General features: G+C 32.1%; 1 protein-coding gene across 3 annotated transcripts; it reads right to left on the bottom strand.

The window, feature by feature from the left end:
• Positions 1–42: 42 nt before the first annotated feature.
• LOC126842624 (uncharacterized) lies at positions 43–17,319 on the bottom strand. 3 transcript variants are annotated; one of them, XM_050579663.1, is made up of 7 exons: positions 7,969–8,103; positions 5,272–5,389; positions 4,662–4,818; positions 3,549–3,674; positions 2,941–3,214; positions 2,595–2,852; positions 43–1,819 (listed from the first exon to the last, which is right to left on the bottom strand). In XM_050579663.1, the coding sequence occupies exons 1-7, from the start codon at positions 8,021–8,023 to the stop codon at positions 300–302; spliced, it is 2,508 nt and encodes an 835-aa protein (XP_050435620.1). In that variant the 5' UTR covers positions 8,024–8,103; the 3' UTR covers positions 43–299. The 3 variants fall into 3 exon arrangements, with proteins under 3 accessions (XP_050435620.1, XP_050435621.1, XP_050435622.1); XM_050579664.1 differs by lacking the exon at positions 7,969–8,103 and adding an exon at positions 17,091–17,319 and having other exon boundaries at positions 44–1,819; XM_050579665.1 differs by lacking the exon at positions 7,969–8,103 and adding an exon at positions 11,160–11,287 and having other exon boundaries at positions 44–1,819.
• Positions 17,320–23,305: the final 5,986 nt, after the last annotated feature.

Consider the following 23,305-nt stretch of genomic DNA (forward strand, 5'->3'; position numbering starts at 1 on the left):
ATTATATATTTTTTTATTTATATTCATCGATCGATCGTTTTTTTTATTGTGACGACCGCCATCGATGTTATATTATATTATTCACAAATAAACACAATAATAGAATTTACACATTAAAATAAAACAAATATAATTTAAAAAATAATATGTTCATTTCTAAAAAAAATATCATTACTAATTCTAAAATGTTGTATTATTATTTTTATGTATAAATAAATAACGAAAATTAGAAATTTCTTAACGTTAAAAAAAAGTGGTAATCTGTGTTACGTTCGATTTAATCTTTCTATGAGTATCGTTTATGGCGTTAATTTTGATCTCCTCGCCAGTAGGATCATCTTCTCCTTTTCTTCTTCTTTCTGGTCTATGCTCATATGAGAAAGAATACTGGCTGCTAGGGCTGTGTTTTGTTTTCTGCTGTTGCTGACCGTCCGGCTGAGCGTCGGTAATCTCTTATGCATTTCTTTTTCGACCCACTTCAACATGGTAAGCACGGCGTCCGGCCCGGACAACCGGAAGTCGGCGGCGGTTTGCACCATTGGCGACGGGTCCACCCGGAACGTGCACGCAATGCCCTGCAGGGCCAACATGGCGTCCTCGTTGCCGGCGTATATGACCCGCACCCTCTCGGACCAGTCGACGCCGTACGTGGTGCGCAATATGTAAATGGACGCTCTGCCCTGGTCCCACGTTATAGGCGGCTTGCCCTCGATGGCCAATATGCCCTGGTGCGGTTCGAAACCGGCGTTTTCGAATATCTCTATGGCCCGTTTCTCCAGCATCTCCCGTTTCGCCGGCGGCGCTTCCCGGTAATGGTACGTCAACATGACGCCCTTGTTCTCCACCCAGGCCCCGTCCTTGCACACCTCGTCCATGAGGGCCTTCTGCAGGCCCGACACCTTTTGTTCGTACTGCCTGGGCACCGGGTGTACGAAGTTGGTGCCGTCCGGGTGCAGGATCTCGATGCCGTGACTACCGGCGTAGGTGATGTTCTCGATGCCGACCATGGTCTTGACGTTTTCCAGCGTCCGCCCGGAAATAACCGCGATGTTAACGTCCGGCATCCGGGTTAACCTCTGCAACACCTTCTTCGTCTCTTCCGACATGATGGCCAGGTCCGGGTGCGACGTCAGGTGTGTAAGCGTGCCGTCGTAGTCGAGTATCAGACTGAGTTTACCGGCGCCAGCGATGTGGTTGCTCAGGTACATGTCGAAATCGTCAAGCCGGAGCTGCAACGTTTTCGGCGGTTCCTCGTCCTCGTCCTTTAGGGCGCCCATCGACGAGAAGAACGACGTCATCCAGTAGTTGACGTCCAACAGCTGTTCCCGGTGTCGCAATTGGGTCATTCGCAGCTCGCGCTCGTCCAATGGCATTTTCAGTGCCCGGTTCAGAACGTTAGCCATCTCGTCCAGTTCGTACGGGTTGACCAGCAACGCTTCGTGCATGGTGCCGCCGGCGCCGGCAAACGGCGACAAGATCAACACGCCCGGCGTGCGTATCTGACAGGCGACAAACTCTTTGGCCACCAAGTTCATGCCGTCCCGGAGCGGCGTGACCAGCGCAACGGCGCAATCCCTGTACAGGGCCGCTAACTGCTCTTGGCTCAGACAACCGTAAATGTACCGGATCGGAGACCAGTTGGGCTTAGAAAAACGCCCGTTGATTCGGCCGATCAGCAGTTCGGTTTCGTCTTTCAACTGTTTGTACTCCTTAACGTCCGTTCTGGACGGCACAGATATCTGAAGGAGGACGACCTTTTCCCAAAACTCGGGATACTTTTCTAGGAATTTCTCGAACGCCAGGATCCGATGAACTAAACCTAAAACGACAGTACAAATAAAATTAGCAAATATTATTATTTTAAAAATGTTTAGATTAAAAACACTGTTTCTCATAGCTATTATTTAACGAGATACAATTTATAAACAAGGTGTTAATTATATTGTTCCAATAATTATAATCATTCAAAACTGGTTATCGCCAATCAACATTTTCAGTAAATTATTCTTAATTTAAAAGTTCGATTCATTATTTACGTTACCATTTAAGTTGATAAAGCTCTAGTAAGTACTATAAAATATAAAAGTTTGAATATTGTCTAATATTTTACTATAACACGAATAAAAATGTTTTAAAAACGAAACACTTCAAAATTGCAATTGTTCTACAAGTAAACTTGTAGGGTATTAAAAGAATCTCCCGGGATGTATACAATTTGTATTCGAGAGCGTTTCAAAATGGTCTACGATTTAATATAGGTATTAAAGGGATTGCATGCGGTCTGTTTTTAAGGAGTTTTGTATAGGCAATATTTAAGAAAAAATAAGTTTTAATAAATCTCGACCGTGTCCATTAATTTATCGGTTAATTTGTATTAGCTCAATGTATTATTTTAAATTCAAATTCAGTTTCTTGTAATTAAAAAAATTAAATTTGCAATTTTTTCAATACTTAAACCCGATTGTTTTACCTACATAAAAAAACTAAAAAATCCGTTTCCTACATAACCTAGTAAAGTTGCCAAAGAACGACGATTGGACTACCGAATCGAGTAAAATTTGATCCCCAAAACGACCGTGGATGTTGAAAATTACCTTTGGTGTAATCTAACCGGTCCACGCCGAGTATGACCTTAACGTCCTCCGGCATGTTTAGGAATGTCGGCGCTTTTTCCGACAGTTGTACGAACCGTTCGAACGGAATGCCGATGGGCAAAGGTTTCACTTGGACGGTGCGGCCGGCGAGTTCCACCAACATGTTGGTCCGGTCTACCCGGCAACCGAGTCGTCGACAACAGCAATCGATAAAGTTAAGACAGTAATCTTCAATGTGGAACGCAACGAAGTCGTACGCTGAAACAGAGACGACAATCATATTTATTGTTTTTGAAACCGGTAAGAAAGGCGTTTTCCGGGCGCAGTACAAAGATTTGGTACCTACCCAATATTCCCTGGAGGACTTGGTCGTCCCAAGGCAGCAATCTCATGATGTCCCACGACGGGAACGGTATGTGCAAAAAGAAACCCAGCTTGCACCGGAGATTCTCTTCTTCGCAGACGCTCCGTATCGTCGTGGCCGTGGTCAGCAACTGATAGTCGTGTATCCACACCAGAGGTATCGTGTCCGTTTCTCCGGCGTCGTCCAACGTCTTAATCACCTTCCTCAGAGCGTCCAGTGTGCATTCGGCAAACTTTTCGTTGACTTTACAGTAAGTCTGCGAAGTCAACAACATTGCGATGAGCTCGAAACGCCAACGGCTTAAGGTTTTTTTTATTTTACAATTTTCGGATCTATCCGTTTCGGGGAACCATCGCCGGACGTAGGTGCAATTTAGGAGGGGGAGGGGGGGGGTCGCTTGGGCGTACTTAGCACTTCAAGTTTTGAAATTAGCGCCCCCGAAATTGTTGCATAGAATGAGTATAGCGAGGCTACAGGGGGATTTTCTAGTATTTTCAGTGCTTAAGCGCTTCCAATAAAACGATACAACACGAATAGATACGAAATGTGGAAACTAGTAGTTCAGAAAGCCTTAACACGTCAACACTTACCCGCCAGTCTTTGGAAACGAAATTCGCACGGTCCGGCATTGAATGAAACAGAGGCCAGAACGTACCGTTGCAACAACCGTTGTAAAACTCTTCAAATTCTTCTTTTTCAATGTGTACGGGAATGATCTAAAACAATATACATGTACATTTTAGATCACCAAATGCGTTTTTTCGGACGGTAATTATTATTAGTTGAATCGAACGAACCTATCGAAATAATTACAAAATACCTGTTAAGATTTTTTTAAGGGTGCGATCGAAAGCGGTGTGGTTTGTTAGACCAAAAAACCTGACAAAACGTGCGCTACTTAAAAATTTGAATTCTGCAAATATCTACGAGTTCCTTGGCCACTTTACTAGGTTGTGTTCAAAACGGATTTTTCATTTTTCACTTTTTTTATGTAAAAAAAAATGAGTTTATAATATTGACAATTTTTCAAATTTTATTTATTTAAATACAAAAAAAAACAGATTTTTTTATATGAAAATCGTTTTTTAACAAAACCCAGTTAAAGAAGCCAACAAATTCATACGCGTATTTAACCAGAACTTAAATTTAACGAAGTGTGAAAGCAATTTTTACCACCAAAATTGATTTTCAGAAAAATTTGTATACATTAAAATATAACGCCCGCTGAAGCTATACAAATTAACCAGAAAATAAATTGACAATGTCAAAATATATATTGTAACTGCTTTTTTCTAAAATGTTGGCTATTGCCTATATAGAACTCTTTAAAAACAGCCCACTTTCAATTGCTTGAGTCTTAATAATAAATTATTTTGATTGGCAACCTTAAGTTGCCAGCTTTTTTTATTATAAATAACGTTAAATAAAATGCTTTAATATGGCTTTGGTCGATAAGGCCGATTGAAACGAACGTATGCATATAATAATAATATTATTTATAAAAGTGGATGATAAAGAATAATCATTCGAGTACGTTGGACATAAAAAAAGGGGGAAAATAATAGAACATATAAAGGACATCATAATTAATAATACAATTTTCTCTGGTCAATTTTTATTATGATATCGATATTTTCTAAAAAATTATAATCTAAAATTATTAGAAAAATACATTTTTATTTATACAACTTCAATGCACTGACCTGACTGGATTTCAAGCCGGCTGTTGGGGCATTGTCTGATGGATCAGATTCGGGAATCGGAGTGCCTGGCGCGAAGTCAAAAAGACCGGACCATCCGATCCAGGTGCCTTTGCATTCCACTACCACTGGGGCCACTGCTGTCACAAGACCACCGGCGCTATGATCAAAAAAATAATTATTATTATTCAATCCTGAAATTGAACCTATAGAAACACACAAAGAAACTTATAAATGTTGTCTACGGTCAATGGCAAAAGCTTGACAAAAGATTTTTTACAAAATTGTATGTCATAGCCCCATTTTAAATCTTAGGTCTACCTTTCAGAGTTTAAGCCCCAAAACTAAAAAAGCGAAATAAAGAAAAAGTTCACCTCTTTTAGGGATAATGGTTTATGATATTTTTTCGTAAACTTGCTACACAAATAAATAGGTTAAGATGTTAAAACACAAAAATACAAAATAAAAACACTTCGTTGTAGAACGTCTCCTCCTTTTGATAGAACTTGGTGGGCGATATTTAAAAAAAAAAAATTGTTTTTACTCGTTATTTCGGTTGTAATAAAATAGGTATATATTTTTCATGTATAATAATATTATGATTTCAACTCACCTTTGTTTCCGGATCAGTTCGCCGTCGGCGTTTCTGGCCAGCACGAACGGCAGTCGGTTGGAGACGACTATCAAAGGAGCGTTGATCTCTCTCTTTTTATTGCTCATACTGGACAAATCTGTAAACAAAAAGAAAAAACGGACGATTCCGAAATTGAATTCAAAAACTGAAAAATAAACAAAATCCCAAAACCGAACGACTTGAATATATTATGTAAAAACAAAACAACTTTAACGCGCAATTAAAAATGTGTATTTTTTTTGCGGCCTATCAAACATTGTGCGGTTTTGTTGTTTTTCTTTTTGTTTGTGACCCAAACCGAGACGAAGCCTTTCCAAAGACAAACTGTCGGACGCTGAGAATTAAACTCTCCACTCCTACGAGCAGTGCGTGTAATTTGTACAACTCGAACACACACACATATATATATATATATATATATTATACATGTATAATAATAATAATAATAATAATAATAATAATAATAATAATAGGTTTTTTCACAACCCACAAAGATTGCGTCAACACGGTAGTATTCTAATTTTAATGATACAAAAAACGTTAGCGATAATAATATAATGTACTGTATTACTAATGATTTAAAAAATGTGTTTAGGCATCTAAGATTTTAAACGCGAAAGGTTCGCTAACAATATATGGTAATTAGAGAACATTATAATTATATTTGTTTTTGAAAGTACAAAGATTTACAATGAAGTACAAAAAAAAATAATTTTACCAATCGTCGTAAACACATGTTGTGAGAAGCCGCGCAATAACAACAATTAGGTATACCTATTTTGTTAAAGTGTTACAAAGAAATAATTTGATTTTTTTTTATCAAATCCTGAGCTAATATAATTATAAAAATAATTGTTCTTTGATGTGTTATTTTCTAGATAATAGGTTTGGTCGATAATGATCGCGTTAAGACCCGAATTAAACTCAACGTCAATATTGTCAAATTGGCAAAGTATAAAGCTAATAATTACTCATAATAAGTATATAAAACATGGGCACAAAATTATTAACCAGGTTAAAATATTTTATATAATTTCTGAAAGTCTGTTCAGGACTCGAATTGGCCCACTTTCATTTTGTAGTTTTGGAAATTGACCTAAGGCTAGTATTGAATTTTGGGTTAGTTATTTTTAGCTAACTGCGATGTTGTTATTTATTAGAATCGCAGTAGTGTTAAAAAGGTCATATTAAGTATATTATTAATATATAAATTAATTTAAATTATTTTTTAATATCTGGTTTAACATTCAATTAAGTTGTTCGTTGGGTTATTTCATTGTACGTTGTCTTCGTTAAAATTTAATTGTGCTCATTTTACAATTATTTTACGGTTCCGTTTTTCTTGCTAAAATGTTTTCCATTTGATTATTTTCGAAAAATATGTACTTAACTTTTCGTAGTATTTAAGATATTCGAAAGCTATTTAATAACGTAATATCTGGGAATCGCAGAGAAAAATAGTTTTAATTTCAATCAGACCCCTAGAGGTTAATTAAGCCATAGAATTCACATTTATTTTAGATTATCAAAATAATGTATTTACCCAAGTAAATATACAAAGGTAAACTAGAACAAGTAGGATATATATATTGGGAACCTTGTCGTATCTTTAAGTGGCTCGTGGATGATTTATAAGTGAAAACAATGTCAACTAAATATTCATGTTTATAATAGGTAACTAAAAAAAACAAAAACAATATTTCTAGTCGGTGAATATATTAAAACGAGTAAACACCATAATTAAAATGTATTTATTACGGTCGTAACTCGTACCAACTAAGTATTTTTTTTTTTTTTGTTTACCATTAGACGCTTTACAGATAATTATTGTGCGTATGATGTATTCGTTATGATAATAATTAACGGTAGGATGGAAATCAATTAAATTCGGGTTTGTTGTTCTTTTGTTGTTTATCGCTGACTCGTAATTAACTTCAAAGGTCGTTAAATCCACATCGATAGCGTCGATTCCTGGAAATATGTTTTTCGTACCGCCTCCTTTACATTTTTACAACCAAAATTCAAACTGGCTAACAAATTTTCATTCAAAGAATTTTATAATTGAATTTTTGAAACATGTTTATCAGACCAGTTAAGCCAATGCCCAAATATCTACCAATCCTCTTTACCCTCGACCGCGCCACATTAATTAAACGCAATAAATATTAGACTTTTTTGTTGAATAACACGAAGATTGCGTAACGTTCAATAATTAAAACAAAATCATATTAATATTATCGTGTAAAATAATTGCTGGGGAAATTTCAGTGAAATTAGAACGTCTGAAACTTTAAATAATTGTATAGGTAGATATACTAATTATTAGTGTTACCTATTTATACACTTGGCAAAATAACTTTAGTCCGTCAACGAAATACGCTTATCAAAACGCAACACTACCAAATGAGCCGACCAAACTATATTGTGGCTTTTAATTGAACTATTGAAACAGTCGTTTAGTTCAATGTTACTAAACGGTCATTACTCAGGTCCGTCGTCTTAGTAAAACCTATCTTTGAAATGAGAAACCAAAAGTACAACAAGACACAACGACTGATGTTTGTACAATAAAATAAAAAATCCTCTATCACATCCCGAGAACAACGTCCATAGGTACTCAAGGTACAGTAGGGCAACATTTTAAATATTGTTAAAAAAAAAAAAGTACGATCTTACTCTGTCCGTTTGTTCGAAACATGTTCTCTTTATTGGAATTCACGGAGACGGGCATTTTGAATAGGGTTTTGATAATACCGAGGTCGGACTTCCAGCGTTTATTCGGCCAACGACACTACTAGTACTACTAATACAACTACTACCGGCGTCCGGCATCGTTATCGATTCAGGTAGGAATAAAAAAAAAAATGAAGTAAATAAATGAATAGGTATAACGTAAGCTCCGGTAGGTTGGGAAATTTCGGAATAATAATTATTGTCGTTTACCACACTTGTGCGCCGACAACCGGTTCAGACCTATTCCCTGCACAGAATGAGAGTCGTCCCGACGCCTTCCACCTGTTTTTTATATTATTATTTTTACCTGTAGTAATAATAAATAGGCATAGGCACGGGGACCCGGTCGAATAAGATGTAAACGGCGGCGGCAGTGAGATTATAATATAATATATGTCCCGATTTTCAAGTCCTTGAATACCTAATTGAAACCGACACGAGCGGTAATAATTTAAACGCCTTGGAATATTATTATTAATTCGAGTAGGCTCCTCCTGGTCAGTAAACTCGGAATTTGTGCTTGTTCATTCAGAACGTCTCGACCGTTGAACGTTGAAATCGGTCAAATATCGGTCGGTCGTCGTCTTGAGTCAATGACGATGATGTTTTAAAAAAAAAAAGCTCAGACGAAAACGTGTAACACAATGGCAAACGGGACTTACGGCGGTAAAGTTTCGAAAAAGCCGCACGATATTAGATCATCAAATCACAGAACAGACTGTAAAATGTTAGGAAGGCGGTATACCCTTTATTTATTAAAAAGGAGTTCAAAAATGTTGTTTTATTAAATTTTTATCATGGGGTGTTTTGCTCTAAGCCCATCGGGGAGTAAAACGCATTTTGCGTAGTAAGGTTTTAACAGAAGAAACTTGGCATGATAACATCTCCTTTTTCATTCTAATTTGTATGTTGTCTATTGATTATTATCGGTGAGTATTGGCAGTGTGAAGCGTTAGGGTTTTAACAAAAATTTGGATTTGTATAGATACTCAATGTGAAGAACGCTGAACAAAAACTACAAAGTGCCCAATACCTACACTCTACACTTATAGAATATAACGTAAAATTAGAATAATGTTTTATAAAAATGTTTTTTTTAATGCTATCAAATGATTAACATAAAATATTTGAGAAATAATATTTATAAATCTTAAATTTATCATTGTAATATAATTATATTACAATTAATAAAACATGTTATTAAATTATTGTCATATTATACAATTATAAATAATATTTCCAAAATATTTAAAAAAAAATGTTTTAGCTCTATGGGTCCCGATATAACTTTGTTTGTGTACTTCTAAGGTCATCATGAATGTACTTCGTGCATGATCCCGAGTCGACTTATGGGTTTATCCGTTTTTATCTAATAGGCACATTTTTTTTAAGCTGTTTGCAAAGGTACTTACATATAAATTATAATTATCTTATCTTTACATCGTTTATTTGCATTGTAAAACCCTAGACAAACTAATTTCATAATTAAATATTATTTTATAATTAGATACAACCCGTTCTAATTTGACATGCTGTACATCAGTGGGTGCACAATAATATAAAAATAGCTATTATCAGTTATATGTTTTAACTTTGAGTGGTAATTTGCTTTAATCGTTAAGTTTAAGCAAATGTGATAACGATAAATTTAGATATTACACTTTTTACAAGTGTTTCGTTATTTTCATACATACAAAAATAAAAAAAGCTGAATATTTTGCATTCTACCAATTTTACCAGAATGCCACAACATCATCAAACACACAAGTTCTAGTTATCACTTTAACGGTTCCGATGTTAATCTTAACGTCCAAAATACATTAAAAAGTTTAACGTGGGTATATTTTTTTCAGGAGGGGAAAGGTGACCTCGATACGATGTATGTAATCATAAACTATCGGGAATTAAATTAGGTAGTTAACGCATAACCTATAGGTATATATATTATAAAGCAATGATTTAACTAAGTTTAATTTTTATCACAAAATCAATAAAAATGATTGATTACTGAACAGTGGTATATTGTTGAATTAATTTATTTAGGGTTCAAATCCTAGTTGGCGATGGGTTATTTTCATTCAGATGAATAAATATTATATGAGTAGCTTTATATATGAAAACCATAAGTGCAACGTTTAAAAAAAGGTCTCTATATCACCGTTTCTATTTTTTAGGTAGAATTTTAATTCGTATTTATTTGATCTAATGTTAATTTAAAATACAATGCAAATACCATTCAGCTCTAATAATTCTAATATTATATTTGTTTACAACTCTAGAGGTAAATTGTATGCATTATAATTGGATGTTACAAAAGAACTTTGAGTCTCGTATAATGCATTTAATTTGAATAACAATAAATACTGTAAATTCAGTAATTAAATGAGTTTCTAAACTTGTTTAATGTTAGTGTTGTTATTTTTTCGAGTTTGAGTTTGTACCGAGTTGATTAGAATAGAGAAAAAAATCGATAACTGCGTTTGGAGTGTTTTTAAACACTGTTAATAATTTGATGGAAATTGAAACAGTATAGGGACGATCAGTGAGATACCATAAACCTGTAATAGTTCATATTGTAAATGGTACAATTTACTTTAAGCTAAAAAAGAACTTGGGAGGTCCAAGCTCACCAAAGCCCTTCAAACAGCCCCAGAATTCTGTTTAAAAATACTTTAGTTGGGGGTTTTTCCCCTGTAATTTTTTTTTTTTGAAATTTCCTAGACCAATTCCCCCCTCCTCTCGAGCTACGCCTAAAACCATTTAACATTGTTACAAATCCTGAAATCGTTATTTAAGTAATTATTCAAATGAACACGTTTGTTATAAACTAAACATTATGGATTTCAATTGAAATAGTTTGTAAACTTTTTACAAAAACCTAAACTACTGCAGATCTTTGTATAATTAAGTTTACTTAGTGGTAATCGATGTAACCGCTAACGTGGTTAACGTTATGTAACGTAATGGCGGGTATTTAAATAATAATTAATTATTTTCGCCTAATTTGATTGCGTTTTGAAAGTATCAAACTGACTGCGACACGGAATTCGGATAAACCTGTGTTTATACAAGAGTATACGAAGACATAATATTGTGTGTATTTTATAAACTATTACATTGATGCTGTTTCTTACCGGATATCTCTTATGAGAAAACAAACATTTGACACGAACGCTGGATATTAAAAATGTTATCAACCAAAAGAAAAACGTACACTGACTGTTCGAAATGCACGAAAGGTATTTTTTTCTATACTACGATTACTACTAACTATGGACTTCGGTCGAATTGCAATCATAAAAAACACACGGTTTTACTACGCAGTTTTAATTTACAATAAATGGACAAATAAATAAATAGTAATAATAAAACAATCGTGAAAACACACGTGAAACAGTATGTGTATAGGCTATAGCTGATATTCTATCATAGATCACCGGCAGCAACCTTTCTCCATATCTATACTTTAAAAGTGAACTATAAACAACACCGAGTTTTACATGGATAAATCCCTAACGATCTCCCGTGTAAGAACTCATACACAAACACAATATTATCACGATTAATAATATAATAGGCTGTAGGCATGTTGTACCTATAATATGTATGTATTTATCGGACATTGCATTTTTAATTTCGATAGATAATAATAATATAAAACGCCTTGCATAATACTGGTGAAAAGCACAAGCGTGTATTGTAATTAATAATTATATCATTGCTATCCACAAACGCCCATGGAATTTGCCCGGATTACTTCATTCGACACAACAATAAATTAGGCTTAAGATTATGCATTTTTATTTTACCATCCAGCGGAGGATTGCGCAATTTGCTAAACGTCATTTATTTAATACAATATCTTATAGTATAAAATATGTATTATCAATTAAATTGCGTTTACAATAATACAAGTCGATTGACTTATGGACGGCCTTGGCGGCATTATCGCCGTCAACAACATGTAAATTTGCATAATTTGTGCGTTTTTATTTTTCAAAAACAAAGCAATAACGCAAACGACGACCGCCACAAAACATAACACATCTACTACTAAGTACGAGACAAGTATTTCGACCACAATATTATTATGTACACACATTGGCATTTGGCCCGTTTATTATATACCGTTACCGTGTAAACAAAATACTATCGAGGTTCAATAATAATTAGATAATCGAACGCGTGTGACGCAGACACCGATCAAGTTATTGTTTATGTTTTTTTTATTTTATTTATTAGTAAATTAAACATTAATAATTATTTCCAACGGACGGACTGGATTTGGAAACATGCATGTCAACAAACTTCTACATACAGGGTGATTGGTTATCCAAGACCAATCAGTCAATATCTTAATAGCTACCATAATTTGTTTTTTAATTATTCTTTTTAATACTTTTATAGTTATTTTAATAATATAACCCCATCCCTGGTGTGTTTAAACCCTATAAACTTAAAATATTTAAATGGAAACATAGATATAATATTATTAATATAATAATCTTCATTTGTTGAGTCGTGGAGTGCGGTTGAGTGATGCGCGCAAATAAAAGTAATACTCTATAACTTTAAAAGTAGTTATTAAAAACTGGTTATTGACCAGCCGAAATTTTCGGAAAATTATTCTTAATTGTAAAAGTTTATAAAACATATACAATACCATTAATAAAGCTTAAGTTCATACAATTTTACCACACAAGGGATGGGGTTATCATAGAATGATAAAAAAAAATAATTAAAAAAGTCTATATTCTTAGATATTGACTGGGTCATATTTAACCGATCATCCTGTATTATACTTGATACTATTATTATTGCGTTTGACCGATGAAGGTTTCTTTGCTAATCTTGATTAATTTAAACACAACACGTTTTATCAATGGAACCCATACTATTCGAGGGCTTTGGATTTTACACGAGTATGGCGTTCTTCACGGTAATATTTAAATTTAACTATCAACTATATAACTAACAAAGACATATTTTACTGACAAAATAATTATCCTTATCTAACTATTTTTTTATTACATAGTAAAATAATTACAGCTATTAAATTGCCGGTTTATTTCTAAAAACATTTGATTTGTTTAATCTATTTATTTACACATAAGAAAATGTAGTTGTACCTAAAAATATCTTTTCTAATACACTATTTGACAAACGGCCAATTAAAGTTTAATAGTGCCACATGGCTTTGATAAAAACCATGGACGCGAATTGTTTATATTTTAAAATGAGTAAATGTAAGTTTCACTCTAAAATACACACAATGAACCAATCAGAAACGAAATGGAGCTGCAAAAGCTTTCTGTTTGGACACAAAATCCATTTACCTTAAACATAAAATTATTAAAATTTGAACTATTAAGACATGTGTCAGCTTCGGCCTCTGGATGATACTTGCCCAATTTGTTTGGGTTATTCAAAAACACAGATTAAATGTTTAGATTACGAGATAATACACAAGCTAATTATTATTGTTAAAGACGGATAGTTCAAGTGTAGACTGTATTTAATTAAAATTAAAGAAAATAATTATTCAAGAAAACAGCGTCTCATTAAAACGAGATTGGCTTTTGATTTAATCAGCGTTTTATAAGTATATTTCGTACATTTTACAGAATTGTCATTTTTTTTTTAATCTATGGCCAATTTTATCCATGTCTATTACCAGAATAATAATCATAATATTTGATGAGTATTTTCAAAACATTATTATTGCATGTCATTGACAGCTCCATAGTAGACCGTCGTGTATAAACAACAATAATTATGCACGATCAGATAACACGGTGAATCTTTTTTTTATTGTTATTATTTACTAAGTGTTTAATGTAATATTGCCTACACATACAAACACTGCTGCTAATGATGCTATTATAATCGAGTAAAACGTGATAAGTAGATGCGTCGTTAACAACATTCCCGATAGGCTGTCGCTATACTTTTATGGTGCCTAAGGTCAAAATTGATACCGCAGACGGTTGCTATTCGCATTTAGGCTTAAGCGTTTGCCATTTACTTATTAGTTTTGGGACTTTTAGCGTTTGGCTTAACTGGCGGAAACAACAGTGCTAACAAAAAAAAAAACAAATTTGAAATAAGACGCAAATAGGACTATAAAGGATTAAAAACCCGTTGATGAACAGACAAAAAGAAGAGTCTCGTCGAAACTCATATGCAAATGTTTTTCCAATTTTTTACGTTATTGATTTTATTGATTATATGTACATAATATGTGATTATGTTGATGACCTATATGCCATTATCTGCGTTTCGCAATGAGTAATACATTACGGTTATGAACTCCAAGGTCCTATAGTGTATGTGCAAAGCTAGACGACCGTCCAGTCGGTGTCAAGAAACTATACAATTTCTCCATTAGCTGAGATTTATCTATGTTTTTTTCGTTTTTGGGAGGAAAGAATTTATTAAACAATCGTTGTCGGGATAGGGTAATGGGAAAACTGGATGAGCTTCAACGTAATTACGCCAAGACTGGCAATAACCTTTTAAAAAACCATAATATAAATTCCAGGTACAAATAATCAAATTTGTACCTTGGGTACGAAAAGGCCAGGATAGCTTTTTGTAAACAATCAGCTTTTAAAATAGAATTTTCACGTGGCGTTAAACTTTGTACACAACTATTCATACCTTTTCCTATTTTTATTCTAGACAGTGTTTGTGTTGATTTACATGTTTAGTGGTCTAAATCTCGTTTTGGCCAAAATTCACTTACAGAGATATATTTTGTATTGTAGCGTCATATTAATACTGTAGTGTCTTTACTTCTAGCTAATAAGTTTAGCAGTCATTAAGTTTAATAGCTACATAATTGTAATTGATTTGCATTGGAATAAAAAATAATTTAATTTTCCACTCTATTTTCAATTTATTAATTTTGTTTTGTTATTATTCGCGGTACTACTTTCTATCGACGGTTCAATATTATCATTTTTCGTTCATTGACCGTTGAGCAAATTTACATAAAATAACCACATAAACGTTCTTAAAAAGAAGAAAACCATATGCCATAATATAATATATGTACACATATTTTTGTTTTACTAATAATTTACCAATCAGAATTCTATTAGCTAAATTATTGTTTTATCGAAAACCCCGTAATTATCAAATCGTTTTTTTTTAATATTAATTTTTAACAAACAATAATATTTATCGACATTGAAACGAAAATAAAATTATAATCTAACATATTTCAAAGAACATTCAGATGTGTTCAAGGTATCGAAAACAAAAACTAAATACATTATAATAAACTTGGCATTACCAAAAATAACATTCAAATGTATTTAAAATGTTTGATTTTCTTTTTAAATTTATTTATTTATTAAAACATAAAGAATAATGATGGTTTCATAATTTCATTTTTTTAAACTAACGCTCGAGGGGCTTAGACCCTAGAGGTTTTTACACTTATATTATTATTGTTATTACAAGGTATCGGTTAATAATTGTAACGCTTATATATTATATTTAATTAACAAATCGGTCAAGTGTTATGTTTTATTTAAACCATTACTTTAAGTTTTAAAATTAATTGTTTGTTCTTTCGGGTAATTATAGTCATTAAAAACGTTGCGTTAACGTTAGAACATAGATTCAATATGGGCATTTATTAGTCTGGAAGTATACTATTTTCCTTGTTATTAATTAACAAACAAAGGAATATAATATACTTATAATAGTCTTTTAAGTTTACCTTGAATGTTTGCTAATACTTTGATCGTTATACAACCGACATATATGAATACATTTAAAATGTGTAACCATGTTATCAGTTGTTTTTCAATTGAGTAATATAGTAATTTTTTCGTTACTTTATAATATATTACTGTAAGTAAAATGTGTTGATGGAAATGTATGCTTAATTTACCGTTGAGTACTAGCCCAACGTTTTCAAACGGCAAATAATAAAAGCACACGATGCACATGAGATGTGTCAAGAGTCGCGATACAATATCTACTTATATAATTTAAACATTTAAAAACGTGCAACACAACTAAGCCCGGATTAAAGAAGGAAAGATAATTTATATGATTAAAGTCATGAGGTCCATTATTTTTTGATTGTAAACCAATTTTTTTTCATGTTGAAATTTAAAACCATAATTAAAACGTTGAAAAATAATTAGGCATTTTAAACGGGTCGGTTTTTTTTAATGGATAACATTAAAAAAAAAAAAATATTGTAGCTTGCCAATATTGATTAATACAATAAAAAATCCTGCGTTGGAATGCCAGCAAATAATTGTCAAAACAAACAGAAGAAATAACAAGGACTAGTGAACATTTTGTTTCTTTGTTTTTGAAACAAAAACAGTAACAATAAAACGTTATTTTCGTGACATTTAATGCATTTTTAAATACATATTTGATGTTATAATGTGTTTAGTAGTTATGAGGTTAGGTATCTATAAATTTTAATGTTTTATGTTTAATTTAAATTTTTTTATTTTTAAATAGCGTTAACACTCAAATACTAATAACCTCACGGCTGAGGCTTATACATACGTGTCTTATATGTATATCTCGGGGCCCAAATAAGGTCCTAAATCCGGGCTAGCGTAATATTAAACCAAAAATTATATCGAATGAAAAATTAAATGAAAAACACAATATTCTACGCAAGACAACGTCAATCAGAAAAATACTAACCGTATTGGTAGGCTGAATATTTTTAAAAAAAAATTGTGGATAATTTTTGTTTTTTCGTGTTTAACGGTCTATAAAACACGATTACAAAATCGAATTAAACAATGCCTTTGGGGTGTTATATTTTTTATGTAAGCACAAATCGTTGCCGGTCGTTTAATAGTTTAATCTTGGCGAAAAATCAAGACTTAATATGTTGCGTCGACGGTCAAGCGCACAGTCAATAGCTTTATTTTGCGTTTGTGAAAACGGTTTTTTTTTTGAGTAAATTATAATTAAACATTTTTTTTTTTTAGTTTTTTTTAATTACATTTAACACACGAATGCGCTTGACCGTCCATGTGTATTGCGCATTTTTATTATTTTTATTTTATTCTACTCACCTCTGAAAAATCCCATTTTCGACGTGTGCTACTACTGCGACCAGCAGTTAAGTACTCTGGGATAGACTCTTGTGTTGCTGCTGCTGCTGCGGCCGGTTCGCGCTGTAATCGATGACAGTACAGTGTTGCGCGGCTAGAAAACGTTGCGCGAATGGTCGTCCAGCGAAAACCGTCCGGCGGAAATACTATTCCGGTTATCAGCCGGCAAGTTCACACCACCACAGAAGCCGTTTTCCCACCACCGCCGCTAATCAGATCCGACGGTGTGATAGACCTATGCAACTATTTAAATGGTTTTAGGGACAACGACAGCTGATATAGTATTATATACTGCAGTTGATTAAGGCCTATGCGTTAACCTGATATGTCGATTACGTATAAAGTACCGGTTTTTTTTTAAAACTACTTTTTTTATTGTTTTCTTTATCCTTTTAATCGATAGGCTACCTATTCAAATAAAAAATTCCAAACAAATTTTCACATCCCTAGCTCATTGAGTCCTTCGTGAATTTTTGTTTCGAATTGATTGTGAAAAAATTTTTCTTGAAGCTAAAACATACATTTTTTTTTATTAAGCAAATATACAATCTGTATAATTTAAAACACAATAAGTAGGTATATTTAATAATAGTACAATACAATGTGTGATACACTTGATGAAGAAGTCACCCATAAGGGATATTTAAATTTAATTATTCTACATTTTGTTTGTATTTAACTCTTTTTTATTTAATTATTCTATTATTAATCACGACACCACTGTCTATTTTAGTCGTCGTTTGTTTGCAGTTGATCAAATTTGCCTAATTTGATGGTTTTTTGTAAACGGCATAAGAACGTTTGTAAAATTGAACAACTTCCTCTGTTACATATTTTATAAAGAGGTCTTTGTGCAAATGATAGATTAATACGGGAGGGGGGATGTAAGTAATTTTTTTTAGAGTACTATTTTGGAATTGTTGAATTTTGTAAATATATTAGACTTTTTACAGTACTATATAATTACTGGAACCCTTACATCCATATTGGGGTTTGATATGTGACTTATATATTAAAATTTTAAATTTAAATCTGATACTTAAAAATCCTTTTTTATTTAATTTCGTATACATTTTTTTAGCAAGTTATCAGTTTTATCTGTTTAAAATTTCAATGGGTTTTAACTTGATGATTAAAATTTTTTTTATCGTCGAATTTCAAGTGAGCGCGTGCATTTTATCTATAAAATGTATAAAAAAACCATTTTGGTTATTCACTTGTTTAATTAATTAATAATAATTAAGCATTAACATTAAGTAATATTTATATTGATACGATACAATCTTACTACGACAAATGCAGTTTATCAGTCAATTAATCATTACATTTTCAAATATCAGAATGAAATTGCGTGGTTGATTTATCGCTTAAACAACGTTTTCTACCGTTAAGTTTAATTCCTATATTAACATTAATATTACAATATTCTTGACCCCCATCATTATTAGGTCTGGCACGTGAGTAAAATTATAGCACTTTATATTATGTCATTGAGCCTCAGGTGACAAAGGTTTAAAAAAAACCGGCCTCCTAAACGAGTCCCGGTCAAAATTTACATTTTTTTCCATTGTTTATGCCAACAGAATAATAACATGATTTTGTTAGAGGTAAAGACATTTTTCTCAAATTAAAGAAAATTAGTAATTTACCCAATTGGTTTTGGGAGGGACCAGGGGTCATGTTTTTCATTTTGACACATAAATAAACATTAAAGCGTCAAGAAAAACATGCTATTGCGTTGATAAAAATCATATTTCTGTATTTCTAAAAACAAAATTTTAATTTAGTTGTAAACTAGTTTGAAACTTTAATAAAAATGTAATTTTTTATCAATTTGCAATATTACATACCATAATGATCGCTTATACATTTATTAACACAAACTACGTATATGTAAGGAGTTATTTTTAAGAAAATAGGCCGCCGCGCTGATTGTTGAGATATTATTATGCCAATGACTTTCAAAATAGTAATTTGGATAAATTCGCGAAAATCAGCATATTATTATCGTGTGTAGGTTCTAATAATTATTACTCTCAGTACATAGATACAAACAAGTGTGATTCATAGAATAATTGTTTTAATTTTGAATACAACAACATCTATTACAACAAATGACTTTAATCAAGATGGTCAAGAAAAACAAAGTAGTAACTAGTTAAGTACAGCTGTAGTGTACTATCAACTATAAAATGCGGTTTTTTTATAGGGTTACTCGCGATATGATCAATTATATTTAAAACATGATTTTTTAACTGCAGTAAGTGTAACATTTTAGAGTAGTAAACACATTGTTAACAAATTTTCTGCATACGGTTTTTTTTTGTTCCATTTGGCTAATCGTTAATTACTAAAATAATAAAATATATTATCGCGCTTTTAAACCAATTCTAATCAATTTAACTGATTATGCGATACATCCTATCCTAAGAAAAATCATCTTGTGAAATTTAACAAGTATTTTTTTTTAAGCTGTTAATACAAATGTTTTGGGTACACAGTGGCGTACACTTATACTCTAGTGTGTATATGTTGGGTGGTGGGGGGGGGGGAAGTAAGAGGACGTGGAGGGGCGAAAATTTGCAGAATTCCAAAACTTGTACTTCCCATCTTAAATTTTTCATACATTTTCAAAAAATAAAACATGCATATTACATATATGTATAGTTACCTCGATTTATTAGTATTATGTTTTGACGGTGTACAGCCGAAATTCGCAAGTGTATAACATAATAATATTATTATTACGTTGTAAGTATAATAATATGTTATTTGATAAGTACTGTCGGCGACACGGCTGAGGTGGCACTAGCCGCCAAAGCGTTGGCGCGCTGTTGATCATGGCCGGCGCACGTGAACCGAACGTGACGGGTCGTTTTTTTATTTCTATTTTTTTTTTTTTCATTACTTTTTCCACATTTTAGCACACACTTTACACCCTCGCCCGTCGTCTCAACAATAATGATAATTATTATTGTTGTTGTTGTTATACTTTCAGGTTTATATAAAAAAAAAAAAAACCATTACAGTTCTCCCAAACCCGTCTTTTGCGGTCACTGTAATAAAAAAATAAAAGCACCCGTTTGTCGTACAGTTTAACAAGTAAACACTATAGGTATCAAGTACCATAACATATACGTCACGATCCAATGGCGAAACTGGACTAATTCCGTTAATTAAGTACTTGACTCGGACACAGAAAATTGTCGCCACTGTTATTATAGCCAAATGGCACATATCTTTATCTCCCTCGGTCTCATCTCGTCCTTGGTTTCACAATTTAAATATCCACAGAAAAACAATTATAATGTTCAGTCGTCTAAGATGTGGTCACTAACTTCTTCCCTCTCACTCTTCAAATCCCTGCCAGTTTTGTACTCTGCATGACGATGAAGTCCCCGGTGACTGCTCTCACTACATCCTCAATAATCGTTCTACTTTGTTCTTTAACAGAACAGTTCTTTTTAACTTCTTATCCTACTCACGATATCACGAAAAAAATTACTGTACAATTCGGATAACTTTGTTTTAAAGTATTACTTAATGCCAGGCACACCGATTTTAATCAAAAAGGGTTAACTAAACATTTTGGAATTTTGTTTGTATTAATAGATACACTATATATCAACCATCAACGGTTGAATTTCAAGACAAGTCTAAAAACTCTCCCAAAAATTAGAATTAAAAAAATAAATCTTTTTAAAGTAAAGGCCTTTTTATAGAAAACAAGCAGGCTGATAAGTGCTAACGAGTATGAAATAATTGAAAACTATACACGTGATGGCAGACACTGAACACGTCTTCTTATTTTGATTATATAATAAACAGATTTATATACAGCTTATAGTCTGTAATGTTGTTATTAAACTTCTCATTATAATACAAATGGATTTATTAAGTACATTTAACAATGACTTTAAAGCTTTGTTTAAGAAAAGAATGATATCAAGACTAGTGTAACCCAGAATATAATAGGCATGTATATTATATGTTTAACGCTACAAAGACCATAAAAACGTGATAAAAAGATTAGTAATGTCGTACACGTGTGATGTGAAACATCTGTGTTGTTATGTTGGTTCGTAGAATAAAAAAAAATCAAATATAGTAAACGAACACATTGTTTTTTTAGCGAAGAAGCATTTCATTTCATAACGTGTAAAATTGTATTTTATGAATTTTAAATAAATTGTCAACACTTATTTGTATTTCAATCCATAATGTTCCGTTAATATTCTTTAATTATTTTTTTGTATTTGTTCTTAAATACTTGTTAGATAATAATTATTGTTATAATTTCCAAAAGCATTTAATGAAAATGTATTTTATGTTCATCTAATTCTAATAAGTTAACAGTTATTTAGGAGTTTTTAAAATGTTTAATTTTCGGTCAGTATAGGTATTTCAAAGTATTTATTAAGTGCTAATTAAAAGTATACATCACGTATTAAAAAAAATATTTGAGTAATAGTTTTCTATCTTAAATACTTTTTAACGTCGGTTTTTAACAATTTTAAAAGCAGTTTACAAAAATCTTAAGCCAGATTAGGTTTTAGCGGGAAAATTGTATTAAATGTAGGTAATTTAGTTGATTTATACACACAGAGAAATTTATAAATGATTTGTTTTTCTTGGTGATATAATAATGTAAGTCGTAAAATTGTATTGATATATTTGATATTATATCTTATAGCCTATGGAAATAGATGATTCTACTACATAAATGCCATGCATGTGTATTTAAATAACTACAGCTAGTAAATAAGTGACAGTATAGTAGTGTTATAAATGATAAAACTTAATTAAATAGCATTTTAATTGTAGCAACAGGAAAATAACAAAGCGTAAGCATCATAATAAAATGAATGTACAGAGTACAATTCTGTATAGCAAATGCGGGTACCGAATACCTAATTGCTCGTGGAATAAGAACCCATTACCTATCATGAAATTGAAAGGATTCCTTATATGACTTTAATTGATATTATTATATTATCAGAAGAAAAACTCATACCGGTTCAATACACACAAATGTAATAATAAAATAATATATAGTTTATCTTGCTTTCACATTAGTTAAACTCATGAAATTATATGTGTGTATATTGTAATCAGTAATTCGCTATGTATCGCGATTAAAAATCAGTTATAACAAAGATTGATGTTTTTTTTTGTCTACTCTTAACAACAATCGCCCCGCTGAATCTTTCTTATAACGTGGTGTCCTTTGAACTCCCACAGCGATTGCGAACCCACACGTTATGCTTTATTCCACTCGGCCATGGACTCCGAATGTTTCTCACAGTAGTAAACATTTATTTTCGATAATATGAAAATAATTTAAATTATTGTTATTTACCGTACGAATCAAAAGCGCAAAAGTTAGGTACACTAACATACGCATCATGTAATTCAATTCGACTGGAATAAAGTTAATTTAACGAATTTTCTTTTACGCCAAGTCGAGAACGTATTGCTACGATAGATTATTTTATTTCTTGTACTTAAATGCCTATCTAGTGTCTATTCATTTGCAGATTTCCATAAACCTAGTTAAATTATACAAGGATGAAACTGGTCCGCCCATACTCGCAGCGACGAGCTGGATGCAAAATAAGTCTTGCTAATAATATGACAATATAGTATAAATGTGTACTCTGTACTTCACAACATTATGTAGATAATTAAATTAAATTAGATATCAGCTTTTAGAAAGAATGTTAGTTGTTACTACAAATAAAAACATAGTTTTAAAACAATTATAAATCATTGATTTTTCGTGTCAAACATAGTCGTACAAGTTAACAAAAAGTTATCGAACTAATATTATTGCTTATGATTTATATTGTTATACTTAAAATGTTATTATAAAAATGAAAATTAATGTTGTTGAAATTGAATAATAACTTAGACTTTTAAGTAAAAATTCCGCGTAGAAACATTGTTGAACGCTCGCAATAACACATACAAAAATATATATATGTACATCAAAATATAATACACATAAAATGTAACATACACACACACATATTATACATATAATATTATATAAAAACCTATCATATTTCGTGTGTTTGAGTTTTTCAAATTTTAAACATTAAATAACTAAATAGTTATATCGTTGTTAATACATACATAATTCAAAATTTTTTAATTTTCAATTATATGCTTAAAAT

Source organism: Adelges cooleyi, unplaced genomic scaffold, assembly GCF_023614345.1.
Source record: "Adelges cooleyi isolate 19-005CV unplaced genomic scaffold, UGA_ACOO_1.1 ACOO_flye_CR_arks_rails_tigmint_CR_PRNA_574, whole genome shotgun sequence".
In the NCBI taxonomy this organism is placed as follows: domain Eukaryota; kingdom Metazoa; phylum Arthropoda; class Insecta; order Hemiptera; family Adelgidae; genus Adelges; species Adelges cooleyi.

What these genes read in the sequence shown, in the direction of transcription:
- LOC126842624 (XM_050579663.1), bottom strand. Translation starts at nt 8,023, where the DNA reads ATGCCCGTCTCCGTGAATTCCAATAAAGAGAACATGTTTCGAACAAAC. An exon ending in GAACTGATCCGGAAACAAAG is followed by an intron (nt 4,819 to 5,271) that starts GTGAGTTGAAAT and finishes TTTTGATCATAG; the next exon opens with CGCCGGTGGTCTTGTGACAG. An exon ending in AGTCCTCCAGGGAATATTGG is followed by an intron (nt 2,853 to 2,940) that starts GTAGGTACCAAA and finishes TCTCTGTTTCAG; the next exon opens with CGTACGACTTCGTTGCGTTC.